At 43.0% G+C, this 23,673-nt stretch overlaps 1 protein-coding gene across 2 annotated transcripts in view; it reads right to left on the bottom strand.

Moving 5' to 3' along the window:
* LOC148685455 (phospholipase A2 inhibitor PIP-like) overlaps positions 1–23,673 on the bottom strand; it is a 41,217-nt gene that overhangs the window by 3,041 nt on the left and 14,503 nt on the right. Inside the window, exons 2-5 of one of the 2 annotated variants that reach the window (XM_088672593.1) lie at positions 6,743–6,844; positions 5,088–5,198; positions 2,653–2,799; positions 96–227 (exon numbers count right to left, since the gene is read on the bottom strand). In XM_088672593.1, the coding sequence (XP_088528719.1) occupies positions 96–227; positions 2,653–2,799; positions 5,088–5,198; positions 6,743–6,791 (439 nt within the window). In that variant the 5' untranslated portion in view covers positions 6,792–6,844. The remainder of the gene's footprint in view (positions 1–95; positions 228–2,652; positions 2,800–5,087; positions 5,199–6,742; positions 6,845–23,673) is intronic. The other variant, XM_088672594.1, reaches the window with a different exon arrangement.

The following is a 23,673-nucleotide window of genomic DNA, read 5'->3' as shown; positions in this document are numbered from 1 at the left end:
ATTTTCTGGCAGGAAGCTACAGAGTGAATGAGAGAGCAGTGCACCTACCCACCCTAGCAAGCTGTGTCCACCTCCCACCTCTGACTCATACTTACTCTTAGCTGTCACAAACTCGGCACACTGATTCTCTTCACCTCGACACATGACGGTCTCTGAGTCCTGACAATCTTCAAAGCTGGAAGCAGCGCAGCCTGGGCACTCCAGACCATTGTGGGGCATGTATCTCTCTGCCAAAAGCAGTCGTTAGAGTCAACACATGAATCCAGACCATGTCCCTATTCCTAGGCTTCAGTTGTCTAATCCTATGAGAGGTTTACAGTGTTTCCAATGCATTCTGCTTCTGGAATCAATCGTGCATGCAATGCAGTTGAATTGTCTGGCAACCAGCTTATGAAGAAAAGGGAGCTGCTGTCCTGAGATAGAATGAAGAGACTCTACCCACACTAAGGGTGAATTTCACTATTGAGGGGGAGAGCTGGACTTACTGCAGGTGGTGACAAAGAAACATCTTGGCATCAACATCTTGGCAAGATTCTTGCCAGCAGCCAGATTTCTAGACCTCACCTGCCTTGATGGTGTGTTTAAGGATGGGAAGAGATATGTTGAGCAGGTAGCAGGCTGTCCAGCCAGCCCTTAAAGGATGACCCTGAAGGGGTGACACCACTTTGACCACAAACACCACCACACACAAACACACATTACTGCTGGGTTGTCAATGTGAAGAAGTTGAAATGGCTGCTCTTTATGTGTTACATATTATGCACTATATTCCATGATGTATTATTACTCATCACTTAATACTAGGAGTTATATTTATGAATATAATGTTATGTAGGTATATTGTGCTGTTTACTTTGTTACTATGTTGTAAACTGTCCTGTGACCTATTGATGAGGGGCAGTATATAAATTTTTCAAATAAAGAAATTTTATTTTCATGTTGTATTTATTCTATTTATATACCACTCAATATATAAAACAGTCCCTAAGTGATTAACAAGTTAACACTGTGTGTGTGTGTGTGTGTGTGTGTGTGTGTGTTTAAATGACCCCTGGACAGTTAAGTCTAGTTGAATTTGCTCAAAAACACTGTTTACCTTTCCATCCCAGCAGTACCTATTTATCTACTTTCGCTGGTATGCTTTCTAACTGCTAGGTTAGCAAGAGCTGGGATAAAGCAACGGGAGCTCATCCAATCATGGGGATTTGAACTGTCGACCTTAGGGCTTGATCAGCAAGCCCAAGAGGCTCAGTGGTTTAGACCATAGTGCCACCCCACAGAGCAACACATTTTGAAACACAGTTAGAAAGCATACCAGCAAAAGTATCCAGGGCAGCTGTCTACCAGCTCCATCTGGTATGCTGGCTGAAAACCTACCTGCCAGAGGGGTGGTTATCTCCCACTTGGACTACTGCAAGACACCACAGTGGTACCTTGGTTCGCAACTGCTTTGGATTACAACCGTTTTGGAATACAACCACGTCAAATCCGGAAGTGTGTGTCCCTTTTTTGAATTACAACACATTTTTTTTATTACAACCAATTTTTTGGGGGGGAGGCCCCATTGGCGAAAGCGCGCCATGGGTTACAACCTGTTTTGGTTTACATCCGGACCTCCAGAACGGATTATGGTTGTAAACCAAGGTACCACTGTATGTGGGTCTGCGAGGTTGGTGACTGGGAGCAGCCACTGGAACCATACAACACTGGTCCTAAAGGATATACACTGGCTCCCAGTACATTTCTGGGCACAATTCAAAGTGTTGGTGCTGACCTTTAAGCCCTAAACAGCCACAACCCATAAGTAACTATACAATTTTTAGAAGACATCTGAAGGCAGTTCTGTATTGGGAAGTTTTTAATGTTTCATGCTTTATTATGTTTTTGTATAAGCTGGAAGCCACCATGTTTGGCTGGGACAACCCAGTCAGATGGGTGGGGTACAATTATTTATTTATTTATTTATTTATTTATTATTATTATTATTATTATTACTACTACTACTACTACAAACCCAAGGAGACATTGAAACTCATCATTGATTGAAATAGTCATTCTAATTACCACCCAAGACTCACAGAGATCTACTGTTCCCAACAGCAAATTTGCGCTCTCACAGGTTGCCATCTCCCACCCAAGAATAGGTGGAGCTGCACGCATCTGCTACCTGGTTCTCCTCCTTCCCACCAAGGAGTGCACTCAGACAATTCAACCCACACAAGATGCATCCCCTGCAAAAACCCTTGGCAGAGGGCACCCTCAACCCAATCCCTCAGCAGTGCTGCTTTTGCAGTTTTCTGGATGGCCACTAGTACCAACAGATGGTTCCCCTCTCTTCCTCCTCAGATCTGCCCAACAGGATAACACTCAGGGTCAGAATGGGAACAAGGAGGACATGTGTTCTTATCTCTCTCTCAAATCCCCCAATTTTTCCAGGGTGTTTTCTCCACATTCTCAGGGGGTCATCTGAAGCCCTTGATCAATCAGTGATTAACATAGGCTACCTGTTTTCTCCCATGCAAACTAGGAGAAAGAATCTTGGTCTAGAACAGTATCATTAGTCTATTCTATGGGTACCCAAGGCTGAAACCTGAAACCGAAATGACGTTCATTCTCAGGGGTATGTAGATTCAAAAGCATGCAGATATTTACCAGGTATGGTTTGGTTATTGCATAAATTCTCCTGACAGCAGTGGGTTCTACTGCGGTAAAACTTATATTTTACTGTAGTAAAGCTGATATCCGCTGGGATACATTTTTTACTGCATCCCCACCCTGTTCTTCCATTTGATAAATTACCTGTGTGAGAGACAAAGAAAGAAATAGGTACAATTCAAAAACAAAATTTTTCAAACCAACCCCCTAATGATTTAGTTACAGGTAGGTAGCCGTGTTGGTCTGACGTAGTCGAAACAAAATTTAAAAAATCCTTCCAGTAGCACCTTAGAGACCAACTAAGTTTGTCATTGGTATGAACTTTTGTGTGCATGCACACTTCTTCAGATACCAATGATTGAAATCTATATGATGCTTCCTAATATACATATTGATGCAACAGAGAAGTCAGATCAATGTTGCTGAGTGACAACAACTTTACCTAAAGAAAAGCGATGCCCAACCTGCTGATAACATAATAAACGATGTAAGGAGGGAGCTGTAGCCCAAGATAGGAAAAGAGGTGATAAGGGAACACCTAGCTATTTTAAGTCAATTCCAAACTCCAATGCCCGATGAGCTGCACCCAAGGGTACGAAAGGAGTTTGTAGATGTAATAAAAATACAATTAAGAATCACCTAGCATATTACACTCTTTGCTTAAAACAGGCGAGTTAGTCATGGGATGAAAGGTTGGGGCCCTGTGGCTATGGACTCTCTAGTCCAGTTTTCAAACTATGGCATGACAGAGTTAATTCATTCAAATCAAGATGCCCCAGAAACTTTAAATTCCTGTTTTATGGTTAAACTATAATATTATTTGTTGTTACAACATTGTTACAATATTTATTGCTAAAATACAGAAAAGAAAGTTGGTTTGTCCTCTCTATTGCTCCTACTTCATGAAGAGCCACAGCAGGTTGTATTGTTTCCTGTTTTTTCCTTTCCCCTCTATTCGTCTCATTCCCTTGATCTCATTTCAATCTGGCTCTCACAAAATGAAAAATGTAATGGGAAAGAAGGATAAATTAATCTTGAAAATTTATTAACTGCTACTGGAGTGGGAGACCAAAGATGAGATGGTAAAGGCGACAATGACGAAGTGGGCCATAGATATTGGTTACAACACAGAATTGTCTGCATGGGAAAAGCTATGGGGGGGCATGAATTTCTCTGCCTGTTAGCTTATTAAGGAAAACCTACAAAAGATGATTTACTGTTGGTACTTTGCACCCAGAAAATTAGTGAAAATGTCTTTAAAAGGGGTCTAATTTATGTTTGAAGTGCCACGAGGTGGAGAGAACCCTGATTCATATGTGGTGGTCGTGTAAATCTGCTAGACAGTGTTGAGAAATGATTCACACACAAAAAAATCGAAAGAATAAGAGATACCCACAAAGGAAACTTGGCAGAACAAATTGATAGAATATATAGAATTGGTAATTGGTGTATCTGAAGAAGTGTTCATGCACACGAAAGCTCATACCAAAATAAAAACTTAGTTGGTCTTTAAGGTGCTACTGAAGACAAAGGTCCTGTTTGCTGACCATTATCACGTTAAGGGGAGAATCTCAGGTCAATGGTTGCCAAGGTAAGAGGGAGGGGTGTGAGGTGACAGGAGAAAGTGTCATTTTGCAGGAGGCTTGAGTTTTTGGCAAGAGGTGTGCTGGGAAGAAGAAGAAGAAGAAGAAGAAGAAGAAGAAGAAGAAGAAGAAGAAGAAGAAGAAGAAGAAGAAGAAGAAGAAGAAGAAGAAAGCTCAGTCCTCCATGAGCTACTAGGGAGGCCAATACGCCATGATGGGGCTGGAAGTCACAGCCATCTTGGCTGCTGCATGGAGTGGCTGCAACCCAGAGATTGGGAGCCATAACTGACTGCTGCTTTGGATCCAAGCTTGCAATGTTAGACACTCTTGGGGCATAATGTTCTGCACCCACTCTATTTCAGACTTCCAGGTGTAAATATCTGTTAATAAACCATATTTCTTAAAGACACTAGCCTCTGCTGTGCCTCAATTTTCCCAATGGAAACACAACCCTGGAATCTCACACTACATGGATATTGGGGTGGCATGTGGCAGTATTTTAATGATTGGTTTCTCTATGTTTTTAGGGGTTCTTGTTTTTATCTGTAAGCCGCCATGAATCTCGTAAGGGGAGAAGGTGGTGTGTAAATAAATATACAATGGTAATAATAATTTTCTGCTACTCCATGTAGACTTCTAAATGTTGTGGAATGTGACTTTAAAGTAGAAAGCATGAGGAAGAAAATGCAGGTGTGTTATGGCAGCATGCACTATGCATGAAAGGGTTCTACACATTTTGGCAAGAGCATAGCTCTGTAGTCATTTTGCATTCACACACAAACATAATCTCCAGATAATCCAGGGCCCACACACTCAGTTTTGATTGGACAAGAAGGGCTCTATACTCACCTAAACCATCTTCATTAATATAATAATAGCAGCTGTTATCTTCATCACCACAGTCCTGATATAAATGACGTTCAGTATCAAAAAAATAGTAACACATCAGTTTTGAAACACCTGGGAGGATAGAGTAGGAAACACTCAGTGCCAGCAACATGAGTTTCTCATTCCTTGAGAAATGACATCTACGTACATTCACAGAGAGAAATCTGACCTTCATCTCAGCTCTTGGATTCAAACCACTATTACCAGACATGAGGAATCCTACTTATCTCAAGATCTACTTCCAATGGTGGGCCAGAGGCTGCATGTGTGTGTGTGTGTGTGTGTGTGTGTGTGTGTGTGTGTGTGTACGCACACACAATCTCGTCTATCTCTCTCTCACACAGACTGATACACAGACTGATACAGAGGCATATTCCCATTCACACAATTTCCCCCCACCTCAACACATGGCGATGAGAAGATTCAAACCTCCCTCTCACAGTCCCTTGACACTTCATCATATCTTCCCCCTCCTTACTTCCTAATTAGTGGTGTTGTTCTCAGTTCTTGCCATCACCAATCATTTGGGCAGTGGCATTTATTATTGGATTTCATGTACTATCAGACACTTCCATACACAGCCACATTATTGGTGCTCGTAAGTGTGCTACCAACAGCCCAACAAATAGCTGTTGGCTGGATGGGGAGGTTCTGGAGGTTCTGGGAAGAAAGGTGCACCAGGAGAGGCTTCCCCATCCACCGTCCTTCCCAAACACTGCCAATTACCAACACAGGGATGGCAGGTAGGCAACCTGTTACAGGCTGCATGAGGTCTTTGTGTAAAGTGTATCAGTCCCAAACTGGGTAGCCAGAACATCACAGGAAGCACAACAGTTTACCCTGAAGTCAAGCACCACCTGAGATACCTGTGTTTTATTCCACTCACTCCCCCTTTCTCAATTGGGTGTCACCAATCACTGCCTCAGGAAGAAAAAATCTGAAAGAAACTGGGAGTCCCATTGTTGAGCTGACCTGAAGAAACAGAAATACCCTCTACTAGTGTAACAGCCTCCTTTACAAAATTTGCTGCATCATCTGAATGTGAGGTTTGTATGAGGTGCATGTCCATGATGCATGTTGGACACATTTGTGCCCCATTCTATACTCCTAATACTCCACTCTTCTATTCACACTTGTTTTACTCTGAATGACAAGAAATAATGACTCACTGCCTTGTAGTTGAGTTCAGTTGTATGCAATTTAGAGCAGTCTCTTTATTCCGTTGGGCCACTGATTCCTTACTGCTGAAACTGAGTTGAGATTCTATGGGTCATTCACAAATCCTTATGAATGACCCATAGTCTTCACTCTTTTCTAGCCCTCAGAACCATGCTCTCTTGGCTCCTTTAATCCACCTCTAACCCATTCAACTCAGCTCAGCTCCCAACTGAAAAACCCCCCATAAAAGCAGACCTCCTTTCCAGACTTCAAAATGAGACCTGTAACTAAGAACATGTAACTGAAGTTCTCCAAAATTTAGAGTTCGGATTCTCAGATCCTCCCATGCGTATCCATATTTTCTGATCCTTTTCTCTCCCAAAACCTATTTCAGTCTTCCCAATCTGACCCCTGCTAACCCCCTCCGAGATATGATTAAGAAAAAAACCCCTACTCACCAGAAGAAACTAGGACAGATAGTAAGCACATACTCAGGAAGGCCTTCATAATGCCAGAGCGATCAAAAGCCAAGGAGCACTTGGAACAAACCACCAGGTGAACTGTGGAAGAAAGGAGCTCACTTGGGGGAATTTATAGGCCAAGGAAAGGGGCCTGAGAGTTCCAGCTGGGAAGGAGTGGTGGGATATTATGGAAACAGAGGGCATGCTGTCCCAGAAATCCTGTTTTTTTTTAAATTAGAACACAAAGCTCCTTTTCCATATTGGATGCAATCATTTTTAGGACTTCTGTGGCAGCCAGCCAGAAGCCTCTTCCAGTCCAACTGCACCCTCATTGTTAGGCAACTGGAACTTTAAAGAAGTGAATTCCTTCCAGTCTGTCTCCAGCTCTGTTTTATCGCAATCCCTGTGGAGCAAACATATTCCCAACAAGGCAAAAAGTAATCATAGAATCATAGAGTTGGAAGAGACCACAAGGGCCATCTATCCAACCCCCTGCCAAGCAGGAAACACCATCAAAGCATTCCTGATAGATGGCTGTCAAGCCTCTGCTTAAAGACCTCCAAAGAAGGAGACTCCACCACACTCCTTGGTAGCAAAAAAGAAACCCTGTTGATCTCTCACAGTGGCTTCATATAGATGGATGGAGAAGATGGAGTACTTATATATCCCACAAGTGAGTACTCAGTGGTCCGAATACTTATCCCCCAACTAGACATTCTGGATACTGCCCAGGAGGAAGGAGTGGAACTACTGCATAACAGTGCTCCCAACTCCTCTAGACAGTCCAGCAGGATACCACAGTCAATGGCAGGAAAGAGCCAGGAAATAGCTTTCACCTCTGTCCCTAGCCCATTGGAGATCATCGATCAGCATGGTCAGTCCCATGATGGAATGAAAGCACATTTGATTTGAACATCTTTGTTTATGCTACAATACAGATAAGGAGAAGGAATTCACACCAAAACATCCTTTTATACTGAAATGCAGATCAGATCATCACAAAATATTAGCATTAGTAAAGATAGATAGAAAGATGATAGATAGATGGATAAACATACTATTTACTTTAGAAAAGGATTGTTTCTGACCATTTTTGTGAAAACTTTCAAATCACAGCATGAAAACTAATTTTTCTGGCAATGTTTGATTTAATACTTATCCTTTCCAAATCCACAAGATGTTCCTAAGACATTGTAGGCCTTAAATAATTATTATTTTGCTCAAGTTTACTAAATGACCTCTCTGCAGAAGCTATTGTTCCTGTAATTCCTTTCAATCAGGACTGGAATTGAAAGGTAGTATACAGGTTGAATTGTTCCAATAGGCATTCAACAGCATAATATCCACATCAGTTGAGTGTGTGACATTTTTCTTGAAATTTTTCTTGTGCGCCATTGTATTTTACATTCATATTTGCTCTATTATTGTAGGCTTGACCTTGACAATCACTGAGCATGTTTTTTTTAATGTTCATTTAATGTTATCAAAGGAGCAATTTATTCCCTTCTTTTGTTGCTACAACCGGCAAACTTGAGAAATCTTTCTTGAATCTCATACTGCATGTATTTAAAAAGTACGTATCTCAAAAGAAATGCTGCTTGTTCAATATGGAAACAATCTGGTGTGGAATCTACTCTTACTGCAAAATAAATAAATAAATAAATAAATAAATAAATAAATAAATAAGTGTAGGTGCATGACTACAACATGGTCTGTGGGCATCCCTACTGTCAATGACTACTGGCCATGATGGCTTCATTCCCTACATTATGACTATTCTGCTGATGCCTTGTTTTTTTTTTGTGCTTTCCAACATACATTTGGTTAGGTGCTCTGAGAACACAATGCTGGACTAAATGGGCTTTTGGTCAGATCCAAAAGGATCCTCTTATGTCTCTGATTCCTGACTCCCACAGTGGGTCCCCAGAGTTCTGTCAAACAGTAATAATCCGCACTGGTTGCCTATCGTTTTCCCAGGAAACAGACATTAAGAGCAATACTGCCTCCAATGATGGAGGTGGAATCCTGCCATTGGGGTTAGAAGTCAATGACTGCCTTATCCTCCATGAAATTTTCTAATCTTCAGTTATACACACACAAGTTGAAACATCAATATTTATTGTGAGACCAAATTTCACCGTCTAACTATTCACTGTGTGAAACGCCCATGTCTTTCAACACTCTTCAATTTTCTTGAATTCAGTTTCATTTGATGTCCAAGTTCTTGGGCAGGGGGTTGGACTGGATGGCCCTTGTGGTCTCTTCCAACTCTATGATTCTATGATTCTAGTGCTATGACAGAAAGATGACTCTCTCTAGTCATGATTGCTACATTTCCTCCCCTAAGACCTGGCCTCTCAAATTTCAGTGACCAGTCGATCTCGATTGATGTGTTCAACATGTCTGCCATATGTCATGTGTCTGTATGTCTCACAAACTCAGTAAATCACACAGTTCAAGTTGGAATTAACTCTTTATTAGCAAAAAATTTGATCTTCACTGTGTGTCAGACCAATGAGGAACTCCCCACACCTATGTCTCCTGCTCTCCAGGGTTTTTTCCCAGCAGTCAGGGACTTCTGCACTTTTCATCCTTCTCCTGGTTCTTGTGGGGAGGAGGACGGGGAACTTGTCACAGCAGGAGAGGGAGACACCCATGACTCTTCAACAGCCAGACTCATCTTTGCCTTTTGACCTCCCTCCTCCCCCTTGCCAGCTTCAGCTTCTGATTATAGACTTCTTTCTGCCATAGAATCTCCCAGGTCACTAAGAAGCTATAGTACCCCTTCAGCTTCCGATACCTCCTCTTCCCAGTTTTCTCCCTCTGATTTATGTGGGAATGCAGGGGCTGCATTGGACCCCTAGGATACAGGTTATACACCCCTGGTACAGATTACAAAAGGGCATGTCTCTCATTTTTTTAGTTACAGGTAGGTATCCGTGTTGGTCTGACGTAGTCGAAACAAAATAAAAAAAAATCCTTCCAGCAGCACCTTAGAGACCAACCAAGTTTGTCATTGGTATGAGCTTTCGCATGCGTGGTCTTCTGTTTACACTGTTTCAGTGTATCTGAAGAAGTGTGCATGCACACGAAAGCTCATACCAATGACAAACTTAGTTGGTCTCTAAGGTGCTGCTGGAAGGAATTTTCTCATTTTTTTGTCTCTTTTAGCTTCCCTTACTCAGGCAATTGAGCAACAATTGATTTTGATTTTGATTTTAGACAAAATTATGAAACCTCATTTCTTTAGCAAGTACATTATGAATCCACACTTCTTCAGCAGGTACACTGGGTGAGTAAGATTTTGAGGCAATTAATATTTTGGCTGATGTTAGATTCCCCACGAGCTTCAGTTGGCCAGGGCTTACATCAGCCTGCTGAACCAGGCTTTCTGTTGCAAAACCCTGTTGTCACAATGACCAACCAGATGCCTGTGCAAAGCCTAAAAGCAGGACTTGACAGCAACACCACTCTCTCCACTTGTGATTCCCAGCAATAGGCAGACAGTAGAATAACATTGAGGACCAGGGGGCTGTGACCCCAGGTGTAAATTTCTGAGGGAGTGCAACAAGACATCGCCAACAAGGCACCCTTTATTGAGGCCACAGCTGCAGGAAGGCAAACAATGCCTGAGCTGGGCCTTCAGGGCCGGGCTGGTGGTGTCAACTCCTTCTCCTTGTGACCAGTGTAGGTATGCCTGCATGTGCCCCACCCCTGGGCTGTTGAAAGGGAGGGAGTGGGAGGAAGCAGAAGATCAGACAGCACTGCCAGAACCACGTGTGTTGCCCAGAGTGCCTCACTGCAAGGAAAGGAGGGCAAGGTGGCACAGCGGCGTTCATGACTGCCTTATCTCTGCTCCCTGGTGACTCCCTTGATAAGATGCAGATCAGCAAAGTGACTGACTGCTGCCCAGTCCACCAGGGGGGTGCAACAACTGCCATGCCCTGGGCACCAATAACCCTTGCTACACCCCTGCATTCAGAGGACTACTGCCTCCAAAAATTGGGATACAACATGACCATCTAGATCAGTAGCCATAGAGCCAGTTATTCTCCATGATTTTTTCTATAATCCTTAATGAAACAATTCCAAGTTGTTGGCGATCATTACTTCCCAATGAGAGCAAATACCAGAGTTTAACTATGTGTTATTTGAACCAGTGCTTTCTTCCATCTGTCTGGAAGCGTCCAACATTCAGTTTCATTGGCTGCTCACAAATTCTAGTGTTATGAGAGAGGAAGAAAAACTTTTCTCTATCCATTTATTCCACGCCATCAATAATTTTGTACATCTCTTCATGCCTCTTAGTTGACTTTTTCGGAACTGAAAAGCCTCACGTTTTGTAACTTTTCCTTATTAGGGACTTGCTCTTGATCTTTGGCTTCTCCTTTTCTAAAGCTTTCACAACTACACAATATCATTTAAAGTGAGAAGACTGTACACAATATTTCTATAATGGTATCATGATATTGGAAGATTTATTCAAAGGTAGCTGAGATATCTTTACAGCATCGGACTTTCCTTTCGCTTCCAGGCATATCCGCAACTGAGCGTCCTTTCGGCTTTGGCCCAGCCGCTTCATCAGCTCTGAATCTACTTGTACTTGTCCTCCGCTCTTCCTCAGTAGCATGTTGGACGCCTTCCGACCTGAGGGGCTCATCTTCCAGCGTCATAACTTTTATATGCCTGTTGTCTTTGTCCATGGAGTTTTCTTGGCAGGGATACTGGAGTGGCTTGCCAGTTCCTTCTCCAGGTGGATCACGTTTAGTCAAAACTCTCCACTATGACCTGTCCATCTTGGGTGGCCCTGCATGGCATAGCTCATAGCTTCTCTGAGTTATTCAAGCCCCTTCGCCACGACAAGGCAAATAACCTTTTAATGAGGGTGAAAGAGGAGAGCGCAAAATATGGTCTGAAGCTCAACATCAAAAAAACCAAGATCATGGCCACTGGTCCCATCACCTCCTGGCAAATAGAAGGGGAAGAAATGGAGGCAGTGAGAGATTTTACTTTCTTGGGCTCCTTGATCACTGCAGATGGTGACAGCAGTCACGAAATTAAAAGACGCCTGCTTCTTGGGAGAAAAGCAATGACAAACCTAGACAGCATCTTAAAAAGCAGAGACATCACCTTGCCGACAAAGGTCCGTATAGTTAAAGCTATGGTTTTCCCAGTAGTGATGTATGGAAGTGAGAGCTGGACCATAAAGAAGGCTGATCGCCGAAGAATTGATGCTTTTGATTTATGGTGCTGGAGGAGACTCTTGAGAGTCCCATGGACTGCTAGAAGATCAAACCTATCCATTCTTAAGGAAATCAGCCCTGAGTGCTCCCTGGAAGGACAGATCGTGAAGCTGAGGCTCCAATACTTTGGCCACCTCATGAGAAGAGAAGAATCCTTGGAAAAGACCCTGATGTTGGGAAAGATTGAGGGCACTAGGAGAAGGGGACGACAGAGGACAAGATGGTTGGACAGTGTTCTCGAAGCTACGAACATGAGTTTGACCAAACTACAGGAGGCAGTGCAAGACAGGAGTGCCTGGCGTGCTATGGTCCATGGGGTCACGAAGAGTCGGACACGACTAAACGACTAAACAACAACAACAAAGCTGAGATATCTACAAATAAGAATAAGAATCCACACTAATGCAGTGGTGAAAAACTCTCCACTATGACCTGGTATCTGAAGAAGTGTGCATGCACACGAAAGCTCATACCAAAATAAAAACTTAGTTGGTCTTTAAGGTGCTACTGAAGGAATTTTTTTTATTTTGCAGTGGTGAAAGTTTCTCTCCCTCTCTTGTAATACTAGAACTCAGGGACATCCAATGAAGCTGACTATAGAACAGGGACGTGGGCTTGGAAATAATATTGCGGGTGCCCAGACAAGGGCAGTGATATGGAAGAGGGGGGCAGTTTTAATCTAAGGCTGTTGATATAGGTCAATCAATACCCTTTCAGGGAATTAATGCTGTGAACCCCTCCATCATAGACTCAGGTTGTAAAGATATGTAAATAAACCATCCATCATAAAGACACCCCTGTGTATGTTGTGCCTCATTCCCAAAGGTAACACATACCCTGATTAAACACATGGAACCCCTAAACTCTCACACTGCTCAGAGTTTGGGGTGGTGTGCAACAATAATATTACAGCAGTGGGCACCTGTGCCAGAGACAATGTCACAATGAGTATGAACTGCTTGTTTTCCTAGGACTCTAAGGCCTTTAAGGCACACGGTTGAAATCCCTTGCTGGAACTTTATTCAGGTGTCCCCCTGTTGCTTCACATTACCAGCAAGAGTAGAATGGGTTGTACCTTACCTATGTCACCTGAGCTATTTTGACAATGCTTTCCTGAGGCCACGTCAACCTGGGCCTCAACACCCACTCCAGCCTCATCCTTCAGAATGAGCCTCATCCGCCACCCTATTCATCTGAGACATTCTCTGGGTTCTCTCTCTCTTGGCTTCTGGGGAGAATTAAATTCAAAGGAGTGGGGATAACTTGACAGCCATGCAACCCTATCACTTACACCTCAACACTTGAGTGTCAGCTGTTTATTATTATTTATTAGTTCCATAGACAATAACTCTTCTCAATGACTACTAGTCCTAATGGCTCAAGGGCAGCATGCCTCTGATTCTGGGTAGCAGTTTCTAGTAAACAACAGCTAGACAGGTTCGCCAACTGAGGAAAAATTATCAAAACGGGTGTGTGTGAAAACAGCACGTATGAGGTCAACATGTCCCACTTTGTCAGCCCCCTCAATAGTGGAGGCAAGCCAGTGTCTCGGCAGCCAGAGATGGCTTTTGTACTAACTGAGAGCTTCCCAGGAGTATCTGCTTTCCCATTGTATGAAACAGGATGTGGGACTAAACAGGACTTTGCTGTGATCCACTGGGATTCTTCTTAGATCATAAAGTAATATGAAGAGCCCTGTTTGACCAGACAAAAGGTTCATATAGTCCTACATTCTGTTTTCACAATGGCAAAATTATGTTGTCTACAGCAAGCTTCTCCATGGGACAACTGTGGTACCCTGTTCATGGAAGGCTGTCTCCAGCAATGTCTGCCTGGGGCCTTCACATATATTTTTTCTGCACCACGAAAGACAGACCTTTTGCCCGGGCCTTTTGCCAGATGATATGTTTGCTTCTAGTGCTGTTATGGGAGTTGTTTTGTTTTTCATGACGTAACGTTTTTATATGAATGTTTTTAAAATGCAAGTCACTTGGAGACATTCAGGTAACAAGCAACTAACCCATCTAAATAAAAAGGTAAAGGTAAAGGACCTCTTGACGGTTAAGTCCAGTCAAAGGTGACTATGATATTGCGGTTCTCATCTCGCTTCAGGCCGAGGGAGACAGCGAAGAAGAAGATAATGAATAAGATGGACGAGGAGGACATGAGCACATTGCCACTTTCCCCGTCCCCTCCTTTGGGATTCCCAGCATCTGGGTGTCCCAATGTTAGATTCTCATTTTTAGAAGAAATGAAGGAATTATCTAAGCTTAAATATATAATTCACATTATATATTACATAAATATATATAATAAAAGGTAAAGGTAAAGGACCCCTGGATGGTTAAGTCCAGTCAAAGGTGACTACAGGGTTGTGACGCTCATCTCGCTTCAGGCTGAGGGATCCAGCGTTTGTTCAAAGACAGCTTTGTCCAAAGATTGTGATGGAAGCCAGAGCGACATTACAGAAGAAAACTCCCTGGACATCTGTGATGCTGCCACCCTCCCTCTCTCATTGCCCAAATGCCAAAGTTCACATCTTTCACACTGTCTTTGGCTTTCATCATCATCACAAGTGAAACAAAAGCAAAGGACGTGGCGCTGTGCTGTCCAGCCCCTGAATAAGCTAGTCCCTTAAATCCTCAAGCTCCTTTGAAGAGAGACTCCCCCCACCCCTGCACTTAACAGTTACCAAGTTATTTTAAAGAGCAAGTGGACAAGTTCTCTAACCCAAACACAAGTGCATTTAATGGAAGTGAGGAAATCTAGAACTCGAGTCACTGTGCATTCCACAAAAGAAACTGTGGGCAGACACCCATCTCTCCTCACAATAAGTTTCTTTTTTTCCTTTTTTTTTCAAATTAATCTTTATTGGTTTAACATCAAAACATACACACACAACAAAAGCTTGAAAAGAGGAAAAAAGAAAAAGAAAAGGAGATGAAACAAAAGAAGCATGAAACATCTCTTACAAACAAAAAACAATAAAATAAATCACAAATTCACAAAAACGTTCCGACCATCAACTTACGATTTCCTTGATATGGGTTCTTTGTTTTTCTTAATTACTTGCCTCTATTTTTCAATAAACTTTGTCTTTATTAAATCTTGTTTGACGTCTTTATACCTTAATCAATTCAGTTATATACCTTAATCAATTCAGTTATTCGAAGCATTCTAAAGTTTTTATATGGAGACAATGTTCTTTAACATATTGTCTATAGATCTCCCATTCTGTTTTGAACTTTTGGGTTGATCAATTTTCTGTCATATATGCTAGTTCCATGTATTCAACTATATTACCTTGCCACTCCTCTTTTGACTGAGTTTTATCTCCTTTCCATCCCTTGGCAAACAGCATCCTCACTGCCATTGCTGCATACAAAAAGATCCTTCTTTTCTCCCTTGGAATGTCTGAGGCCATTATGCCTAATAGAAAGGCTTCAGGTTTTTTTTTTAAATTAAGCATTACTTTGAACAGTGTTTTTTTTAATTCATTCATATAAAAGTGCCCAAAAGCTCTTTATTTATTTTTTGCAACCCCACCACATGTGGTACATAGTGCCCTTTAACTCTCTACACCTCCACTGTGGACAGACACCTGTCTTCCCCTCACATTAAGTTTCATACCAGTGACTCTCAGGGAAATCTGGCAAAATCCCCTGAGGTTCCAGAAACCTAATCCAATTTTGGTGCTGAGCTTTGAAATCTAGCGTAACCTGTGGGGACTCATTTCCCCAGGGTGGTGAAACTGAGGCTGGCACAGATTAGGAGGGACGTGTCCTTGGAGTTCTTGGGAGATGGAAGAGATTTAATTTGTTTTCAACACTGTACTTTAAATTATGGTATAGTGCTATTAGAATTCTAGCAATTTGTGACACTGTGCTGAACCTGTTGTTCCTGGGTGCTGGCAAAGCGCTTCTTGTCGTGGCCTATACTTTGCGTGTTAAGACCCCCAAGACCTCCCCAAATAAAGACACAATTGACACCGAATTTAGTTTAAGGTTATTGGCATAATTTTGGCCACAACTTTATTGATTACAGAATGTGAGTGGTTTGCTTAGGCATATCAGCCTAGCCACACTGAGGCAGCAAACGTTGACACTAAAAGAAGCTGGCATAGCATTTCACAGTGACTTTCTTTTTAAGTTGATAATCCAGCACAAAGGCAGAACCTAGGTTGTAAGAATCTGGACTATATCAATCGTAATAGAAAACTGCAGGAGGTGAGAGGAGAGGGCATGGATATAAGAAACAAGACCACACCCTGCCCCCCCCCCAAATCGATCCTGGGAACTATGGGAGAGATCACCACCACTCCCATGTTCCTGCTGGCAAGCAAAGGAGGCCATTTTAGGATTTGTGTTCATTGTTTCCAGTTTATGGTACTTGATTTTCAGTCCAGCAGAAAAAAAAGAGTTCCTTGAAAAACGCCATCTTTAATAGAGCTTACCTAGTAATTAATTCACATATCTACCAACATTACTACAATTCCACAAAGCAAAACTATAAAGCTTATCTCTTTCAACGTTAGAGGGCTAGGATCAGCAATCCAAAGAGCCCAAGTGAAGGCAGCCCTGCAAAGGGAACATCCAGACCGGTGCTATTTTTCTGGTGAAACAGGTACCGGAATGCACCATGAACACCTCCCTCATTCTCTTAGAATAGCAATGGCGCCCACCTGAGAGTTATGGTGAGTTCCAGCTGAAAAAAGCCCTAATCCATATATTGTTCTCTTGCAGGAGACACATCAATGCAAGAACCAAAACACTCAAAGGATGCTGGATAGGCGAGCTGTAACGGATTGACACGGTTTTGAAATATTTATTCCTACCTGGCTGGAAAAGAGTTAATCCACCTCCAGCCTGACTGACATAACATTCTGGTGGGGGCGGGGCTGTTCCCAGTTTAAAAGGAGGGAGCAGCAGTTTTGTCAGTTGAGGAGAGGGAGTAGATAGATGTGAAGAAGAAAGTTGAGAGGCCAGGATAGTGGGGATCTAGATGAGGTTCAGGAAGGCTTGATGTTAAGTGTTTGACAGAGATTACCTACAACCGAAATGTATCTTATAAACATATGAAACGTTAAATAAATAACTAAGTTCTAAGCTTAATAAAATTCTTCTCTTTTGTGCCAAGAAGTATCGTCATTATTTTTCCAGCAAGGTATCGGGACTCACAGAAGTGCTAACACATTAGAGGACAAAACTTACCTCAGGAAAGGAGGCGAAAGTTTGTGTCTTAGAGTAACACTGAGGAGGCTTAGAAAGATAACCTGGGGTGTCAACAAGTTGCCAGCGTGGAAAGGGGCAAACTTTTACAGTAAGGGGAGTCAGGCCGAGAGGGACCCTTTACTGGTGACAGGAGGTTATTCTATCAAACAGCCTAGAGTTTTTCTTTGATACCAGAGTTTTTCTTTGCCACGTGAGCTGGAAGGAGAGTCTCTTTACTTATAAACTCCCAAGAATAAAGTGGTTTATTTGGGAGGCGGCGGGAGAAGAGGGTGTGTGGCTTTACCTCTGGATTCCTGTGTCGCAGGAATCAATGCAAGAACCAAAACACTCAAAGGATGCTGGGTACGGAGCAACTACACATTCCTGGCTCTGGGAAAATTCGAGGTTTTGCTGTCCTGATAAGCAAGCACTCACTGGTGTAGCAAGGGGGTGTGTTGGGGTGGGCCACCCCGGGTGCCACCCTGGAGGGGGGGTGACACTTGGCGCACCCCCCATGACTCCCAAGCCGAGCCCCGCCGCCCAGTAAAAAGCCTCGCTTGGCACAGCGGCAGCTGGCTGGCTCGCTCATGGTGCCAGGATCCTCTGCTTGCCGCCAGCAAAACGCTACGTAGCGCACATGTGCAGCGGCGCTACGTACGATGCATGCGTCATACGTAGCAATGCTGCACATGCGCACTACGTAGCGACGCCCTGCCCCCGGGTGCACACCATATTTGCCGCTCCGGGTGCCCGAGCAGCTTCCTCCGCCACTGCAAGCACTGCCCTCTGAGTGCTGGTGGAAGTTTGGCAGTCCCAACAGGCAGATACCTCTTTGTTTGTGGTGTCATAGGCAGCCATCCAATCACCCCCACCTGTCTATATGCACCCAACTCAGCACAACAAGACTTTCTCTGGAAGATACTAACAGAATTAGAACAATTTTAAAAGAAGACAAACAAAAATAGGTGGCTACATCAATAACTGTAAACCAATCTGTGAACAAAGTCTCCAACTCAAACTTGGCAGAAATATTAACTGAACGGGACCTGGTGGACATCTGGAGGGAAGCTGTGGGCATTTACACACTCCATGACGTGCTTCCCAGAGGGAAAGCAATCTGCAAAGATGAACTGCAAGGTAAATTAAAAGGCATTCATACTACCTGGTTTCAAGTAGCTCAGGCACATTCTTTCGCACTTTCTTTGGAGCAGAAGGGACAGGAGTTACGTACACTTACCTTGTTTAAATCCTTTTGCAGCAGTCTGGCATATGACTTGAGGGAGCTGCTTCCCTAATACACAGCAATCAAGTAGATCATGAAGCGGGGGATGCTAGAGGCCTTCAAACTGTATGGGAATCAGAATTAGACTACCCAAATGAATATCACAAATGGGAGGGTACCTGGATCACTTCCCTCCTTAAATGATCTCTGCTCACTTAAATTAGGCTACTCTCTCAAGGTCATCTTTCACTGGCTGTGGATGCCAGACAGGCTGACAAAAGATAAACCCTCCCTTTCCCCTTTATGTTGGAACAGTTGTGGAAAACTTGGTTCATTTATCCATGTGTGGTGAGAATGCTCCCATGTTAAAAACTGTTGAAATAGAGCAGGGATGTTCAACCGGTCAACTGTGATTGACAGGTCAACCCCTGGGTGCTAGCAGTCTATCACGGTTGATCATGGGCTCATTTTCCTCTGGGGGGGGGGGAGAACATCCAGCCCTGCCCCTTGCTCCGTCCTTCATTTGCACACAGTTGCAAAAAACTAAAGATGGAGTTATCACTGTGCAGTTTATTTTTGCTGAGTGATCATTTGGTGAGCGACGTTTGCCTTCTTCCCTTTAAAAAGCTCAGCAACTTTGGGTGCCAAATGGGTAGATCACTTCACTGCAACGTTATCATTCTGGGAGTAGATCACAGTCTCTTGGGAGTTGGACGTCCCTGGAATAGAGTATTCTGCATTTTATCTGCAATTATAAGCCAACCACATTCTCTAAATCCTGTCTTATAGAGATGTGACATATGGATAAGGTTGGCACTGAAGATGAGATTTGAAGGAGGCATAAATGACAAGCTTGGTTCAATTCAGTACAGTCTCACCAAACAGATCAGATGACTCAAAGTATTCTGTCTCCTTCCCAACAATCTGATGCTCCATTGTCCAATATTCAGTGCACGTCACTATGTCCCTATCCCTGTCCAATTCCCTTGCCTACTTAAGCAGTCACCTGTGCCATACCTTGAGTCTTTAGCTGTCCTTTGATTTGGGTCTTGGAAGTTTTTTTATTGTGTTTTTTTAATGCTTCTGTGAACCAAATTAGAGCTCACACCAAATTATAGGAAAGGCAGCAGTACTGGTCCATATTCAGTATATTGCTTTGTCTATCAAGGACCCAGTAACTTCCCATAATCCCTTGGACATTGAGGTAATGCATAAAAGTCATAGAGTTGCAGAGCAATTGTCCATATTGCTTCTGAATAGAACCAATGTGTTGCAGAGCTTTTAGTTAGGGGGAGCCATGCCACCACTTGTGGTGGGTCTGTCCAAGAAGAGAACTCTTGGGGTGGGTGGAAATACATTCAGAAATGTATTATTATGTTGTGTATATAAAGTTGTGTGGGAACAATCAACCCCCATCAATTTGTCAGTTTTTGAAAGGTTTTAGGATTCTGTATCATATATACACATATCAGTCTGAGAGTTTATCAGTTTAGCGGAAACTTGAGATCAGTGGAGCAGATGGAGGTCATTCATTTAAAAAAGATGGCTAAGGAAATTCATCATTCCTCCCAAGCCTTCCCCCCTGGTCACATCCCTGCTCTTTGTGGTCCTGAAAACAGTATAGAGTGAATTTTGATTAATGCATCTTTTATCATTCCCAAAATGTGGGCCAGCCCAAAAGTGTGTGTCCTTTGATAGTGTAGTGGGCTTGCTGCCCAGTTGTGCCACAGGAACCCAAATGTAGATCAATTTAAGGGCCTTTCCCCCACTTTTAGTCAGAATACCATTAAGTGGCTGAATTTTGGGAAATAGTCTTTCAGTAAATCAATTCATTTGCTACGCAGGATCTCTTGCCAGTACCTTCTCTAGCAATGAGGTCAGTCAGGGACACTCACTATACTCTGCTCTGCACCTCCTAAAAACATGCTTGTTTAGGCAAGCCTACTCAGATGCTTAGAAAGTTTTTGCCATTTTAATCTGTTTTACTTTTAACTCTTGTATATTCTCATTTTTTTCTCAAAATTATTTGCTTGTAACTGCTGCTGCTTCTTTTTTTACAATCAAGCTGTGTATAAATCTTAGGAAATAAATAAAACAGCATTGCTGGGTATCTGGGATGGACCAAGGGAAAAACAGAGCAGATAAAGGGTTTGTTTGTTTTTTCTGAGCTTGACCTTAGAAACATTACTACAAATTTTGTGGGAGTAACTAAAAAAGCTTGGTTTAACTATGCCAGTTATTTCTCTTTACAGGTAGGTAGCTGTGTTGGTCTGAGTCGAAACAAAATAAAAAAATTCCTTCAGTAGCACCTTAAATACCAACTAAGTTTTTATTTTGGTATGAGCTTTCATGTGCATGCACACTTCTTGTGCATGCACACGAAAGCTCATACCAAAATAAAAACTTAGTTGGTCTTTAAGGTGCTACTGAAGGAATTTTTTTATTAAGTTATTTCTCTATATTCAAAGAAGTCAGTCAAACATTGAAATCCCTTTTGCATCATCCCAGTCTTTCTAACAAGCTGTCATTAAGCTTCCATCTAAAATTGTTATTTTTTGGCCTTTATTAATAGTAAATATCAGATTTTCATCTGATAAAGTTCTCAGTTGTATTTCAGTGTTCTTAAAACCAGATACTATAGACTTTGATACCCATAACATGTCTATTCTTCCAAGGCTCTTTCCTGGAGGAAGCTGGACCAAGAGGAGGCAGGTGATCAAGAGTGCCTTAATCATTCTACGAAGCTGAAGGGTCAGGAACAGCAGTGGGCCAAACAGGGAAGCACGAAGAGGCTTAGTTGGAGGAAAGTATAGGCCACGACAAGGAGCACTTTGCCAGCACCCAGGAACAAGAGGTTCAGCACAGTGCCACAAATTGCTAGAATTCTAATAGCACTATACCATAATTTAAAGTACAGTGTTAAAAACAAATTAAATCTCTTCCCTCTCCCACAAACTCCAAGACACATCCCTCCTAATCTGTGCCAGCCTCAGTTTCACCACCCTGGGGAAATGAGTCCCCACAGGTTACACTAGATTTCAAAGCTCAGCACTGAAATAGGATTAGATTCCTGGAACCTCAAGCAATTTTGCCAGATTTCCCTGGGAGTCAGTGGTATGAAACTTATTGTGAGGGGCAGACAGCTGTTCCAGTAAGGGATTTCAACCGCATGCCTTTAAGTCCTTGGAGTCCTAGGAAAACATGCAGTCCATAATATCATGCCTTTGTCTGTGACACAGTTAAAAGATAAAAGGGAAAGGACCCCTGGATGCTTAAGTTCAGTCGAAGGTGACTATGGGGTGCAGCGCTCATCTTGCTTCAGGACGAGGAAGCTGGCTTTTGTCTGCAGACAGCTTTCCACTTTTGGCACAATGGGACACCGTGACAGACATCAAAATTGCTTTATCTCTCTGTCTTCTCCCACCTTGCTGCCTTAACATCTGGCTCACATCACTGTAAAACTCCGCTCTCAGCTCTGGCTTTGTTACCCTGCTCCGTAGCTCATGCACAGCGTTGCTACGGAACGACGCTATGCATGTTTCACTACAGAGCGATGCCCCACCCCCGGGTGCGCTATATGTGCTGTCACGGTGTTCCACTTCACCAGAAGCAGTTTAGTCATGCTGGCCACATGATCCAGAAAGCTGTCTGTGGACAATCACCGGCTCCCTCGGCCTGAAAGTGAGATGAGCGCCGCAACTCCATAGTTGCCTTTGACTGGACTTAGCCATCAAGGGGTCCTTTTCCTTTACCTTTCTATCTTTACTTTCATATAGCAATGGGCTCAACATGCGAGCATGGTAGACCTTCAACATGATATTGGTCATAAGCATCATATTCTCCCATATCATTTCGGAGAGGCGAGCCATTGTTGTAGCTGCCTTTCCAACACGCTTCTCCAGTTCAGCGCTGATGGAGAGCCTGCAGGTTATGGTGGAACCCAGATAGAAAAAATATTCTATCACGGCTAGCATATGTGAGTGCCATAAGGACCACGAAAGAGAGAAAAAAATGATCCATCTTCACTGAATTAGCTTTCCAAATATGTTTTGCAGGATACATTCTGTAAAATGATTGTAAATTACAAAACGGAATGTGCCAAGTTGCTTACTCTAGAGACTTTCCTCAGAGGCATTGTGGGGAAATTGGGGTGGAGATAGACTGGAAGGTCATTTGGTGAAATTACATCCAAAGGAGAACAATAGTTATTTCTTAACCCTGCTAATGACATGGAATAGAAGAGGCAGTTGATAGAAGATCATGCTGTTCGAAAAAGCACATTTCATGAATTTCAACACTGAACTTTGTGTTCCAATAAAACATTCTATGCATTTTCTAATTTCATCGTTTTCCACCCCTCACTGGACCAGTTCTTCCCAACTCTACTCCCAGGCCTCCCCCCCCCTTTGGCCTATAAATTCCCCCACATCAGCCTTGTGCTCCACAAGTCATCTGCTGGCTTATTCTGAGTCTTCCTAAGCTTTTGATCTCTTCAGCGCTATGAAGGCTTTCCTTAGCACCTGCCTTCTCTTGGCCCTGTTTCTCCCAGGTGAGTAGGAAGCTGAAATTTTGGATTCTTTTTTTCCCTGTCTGGGAGGGGATGTGGAGTGGACTAAGCTAGGAAGACTGAGATAGGTTCAATGAAGAAGAAAAATAAGCTGAAAAGAATGGATAAGACCAAGAGCAACTGGAATCCACACTAAATTTTGGAGGGTGGGAGAAGACTAGCAAACCGTATTTCCAGGATCTATACCCATTCATAGTAAAGCAAGCACCTCCTACATAGGCCACCTTCAAAGGGAATAGCTAGTTTTGAGGGCCTGGTAGAGTGTACTTCTGTTTCATGAAGTTGGCTCTAGGTAAGTTTTCACAAAGAGGTCCCTGGGTTCTGACACACTTTGGTTTCCTGAGGCCAAGATTGGTGACACCAAATGGGAAATCTGCAGTGGGAAGAACAAAATAGAAAGGAATCCCTGGTAGCATGGGCAAAACTAGGCTTTATTTCACCCAGGTCAAACACCCAGTTTGGCACACACACCCCACAGCCATTTGCACACACACTCACACACAGAGGCTGAGAGCCGCAATGGAGCCTCTGGAAGCTTCACTATAAGGACAAAGAACTTGGCTAGTCCTCCATCCCAGCAACGGCACTGCCTGTTAGTGCTTGATTTTATAGTGCTTGCTGTGCTGATGTGATAACCCTGTTTGGGCTTGATACACTTCTCATGAGACTGGGCCACCTGCCCCTTA

Source organism: Zootoca vivipara, chromosome 6 (assembly GCF_965207765.1).
Source record: "Zootoca vivipara chromosome 6, rZooViv2.hap1.1, whole genome shotgun sequence".
In the NCBI taxonomy this organism is placed as follows: Eukaryota; Metazoa; Chordata; class Lepidosauria; order Squamata; family Lacertidae; genus Zootoca; species Zootoca vivipara.
This window is presented reverse-complemented; position numbering and strand designations above follow the sequence as displayed.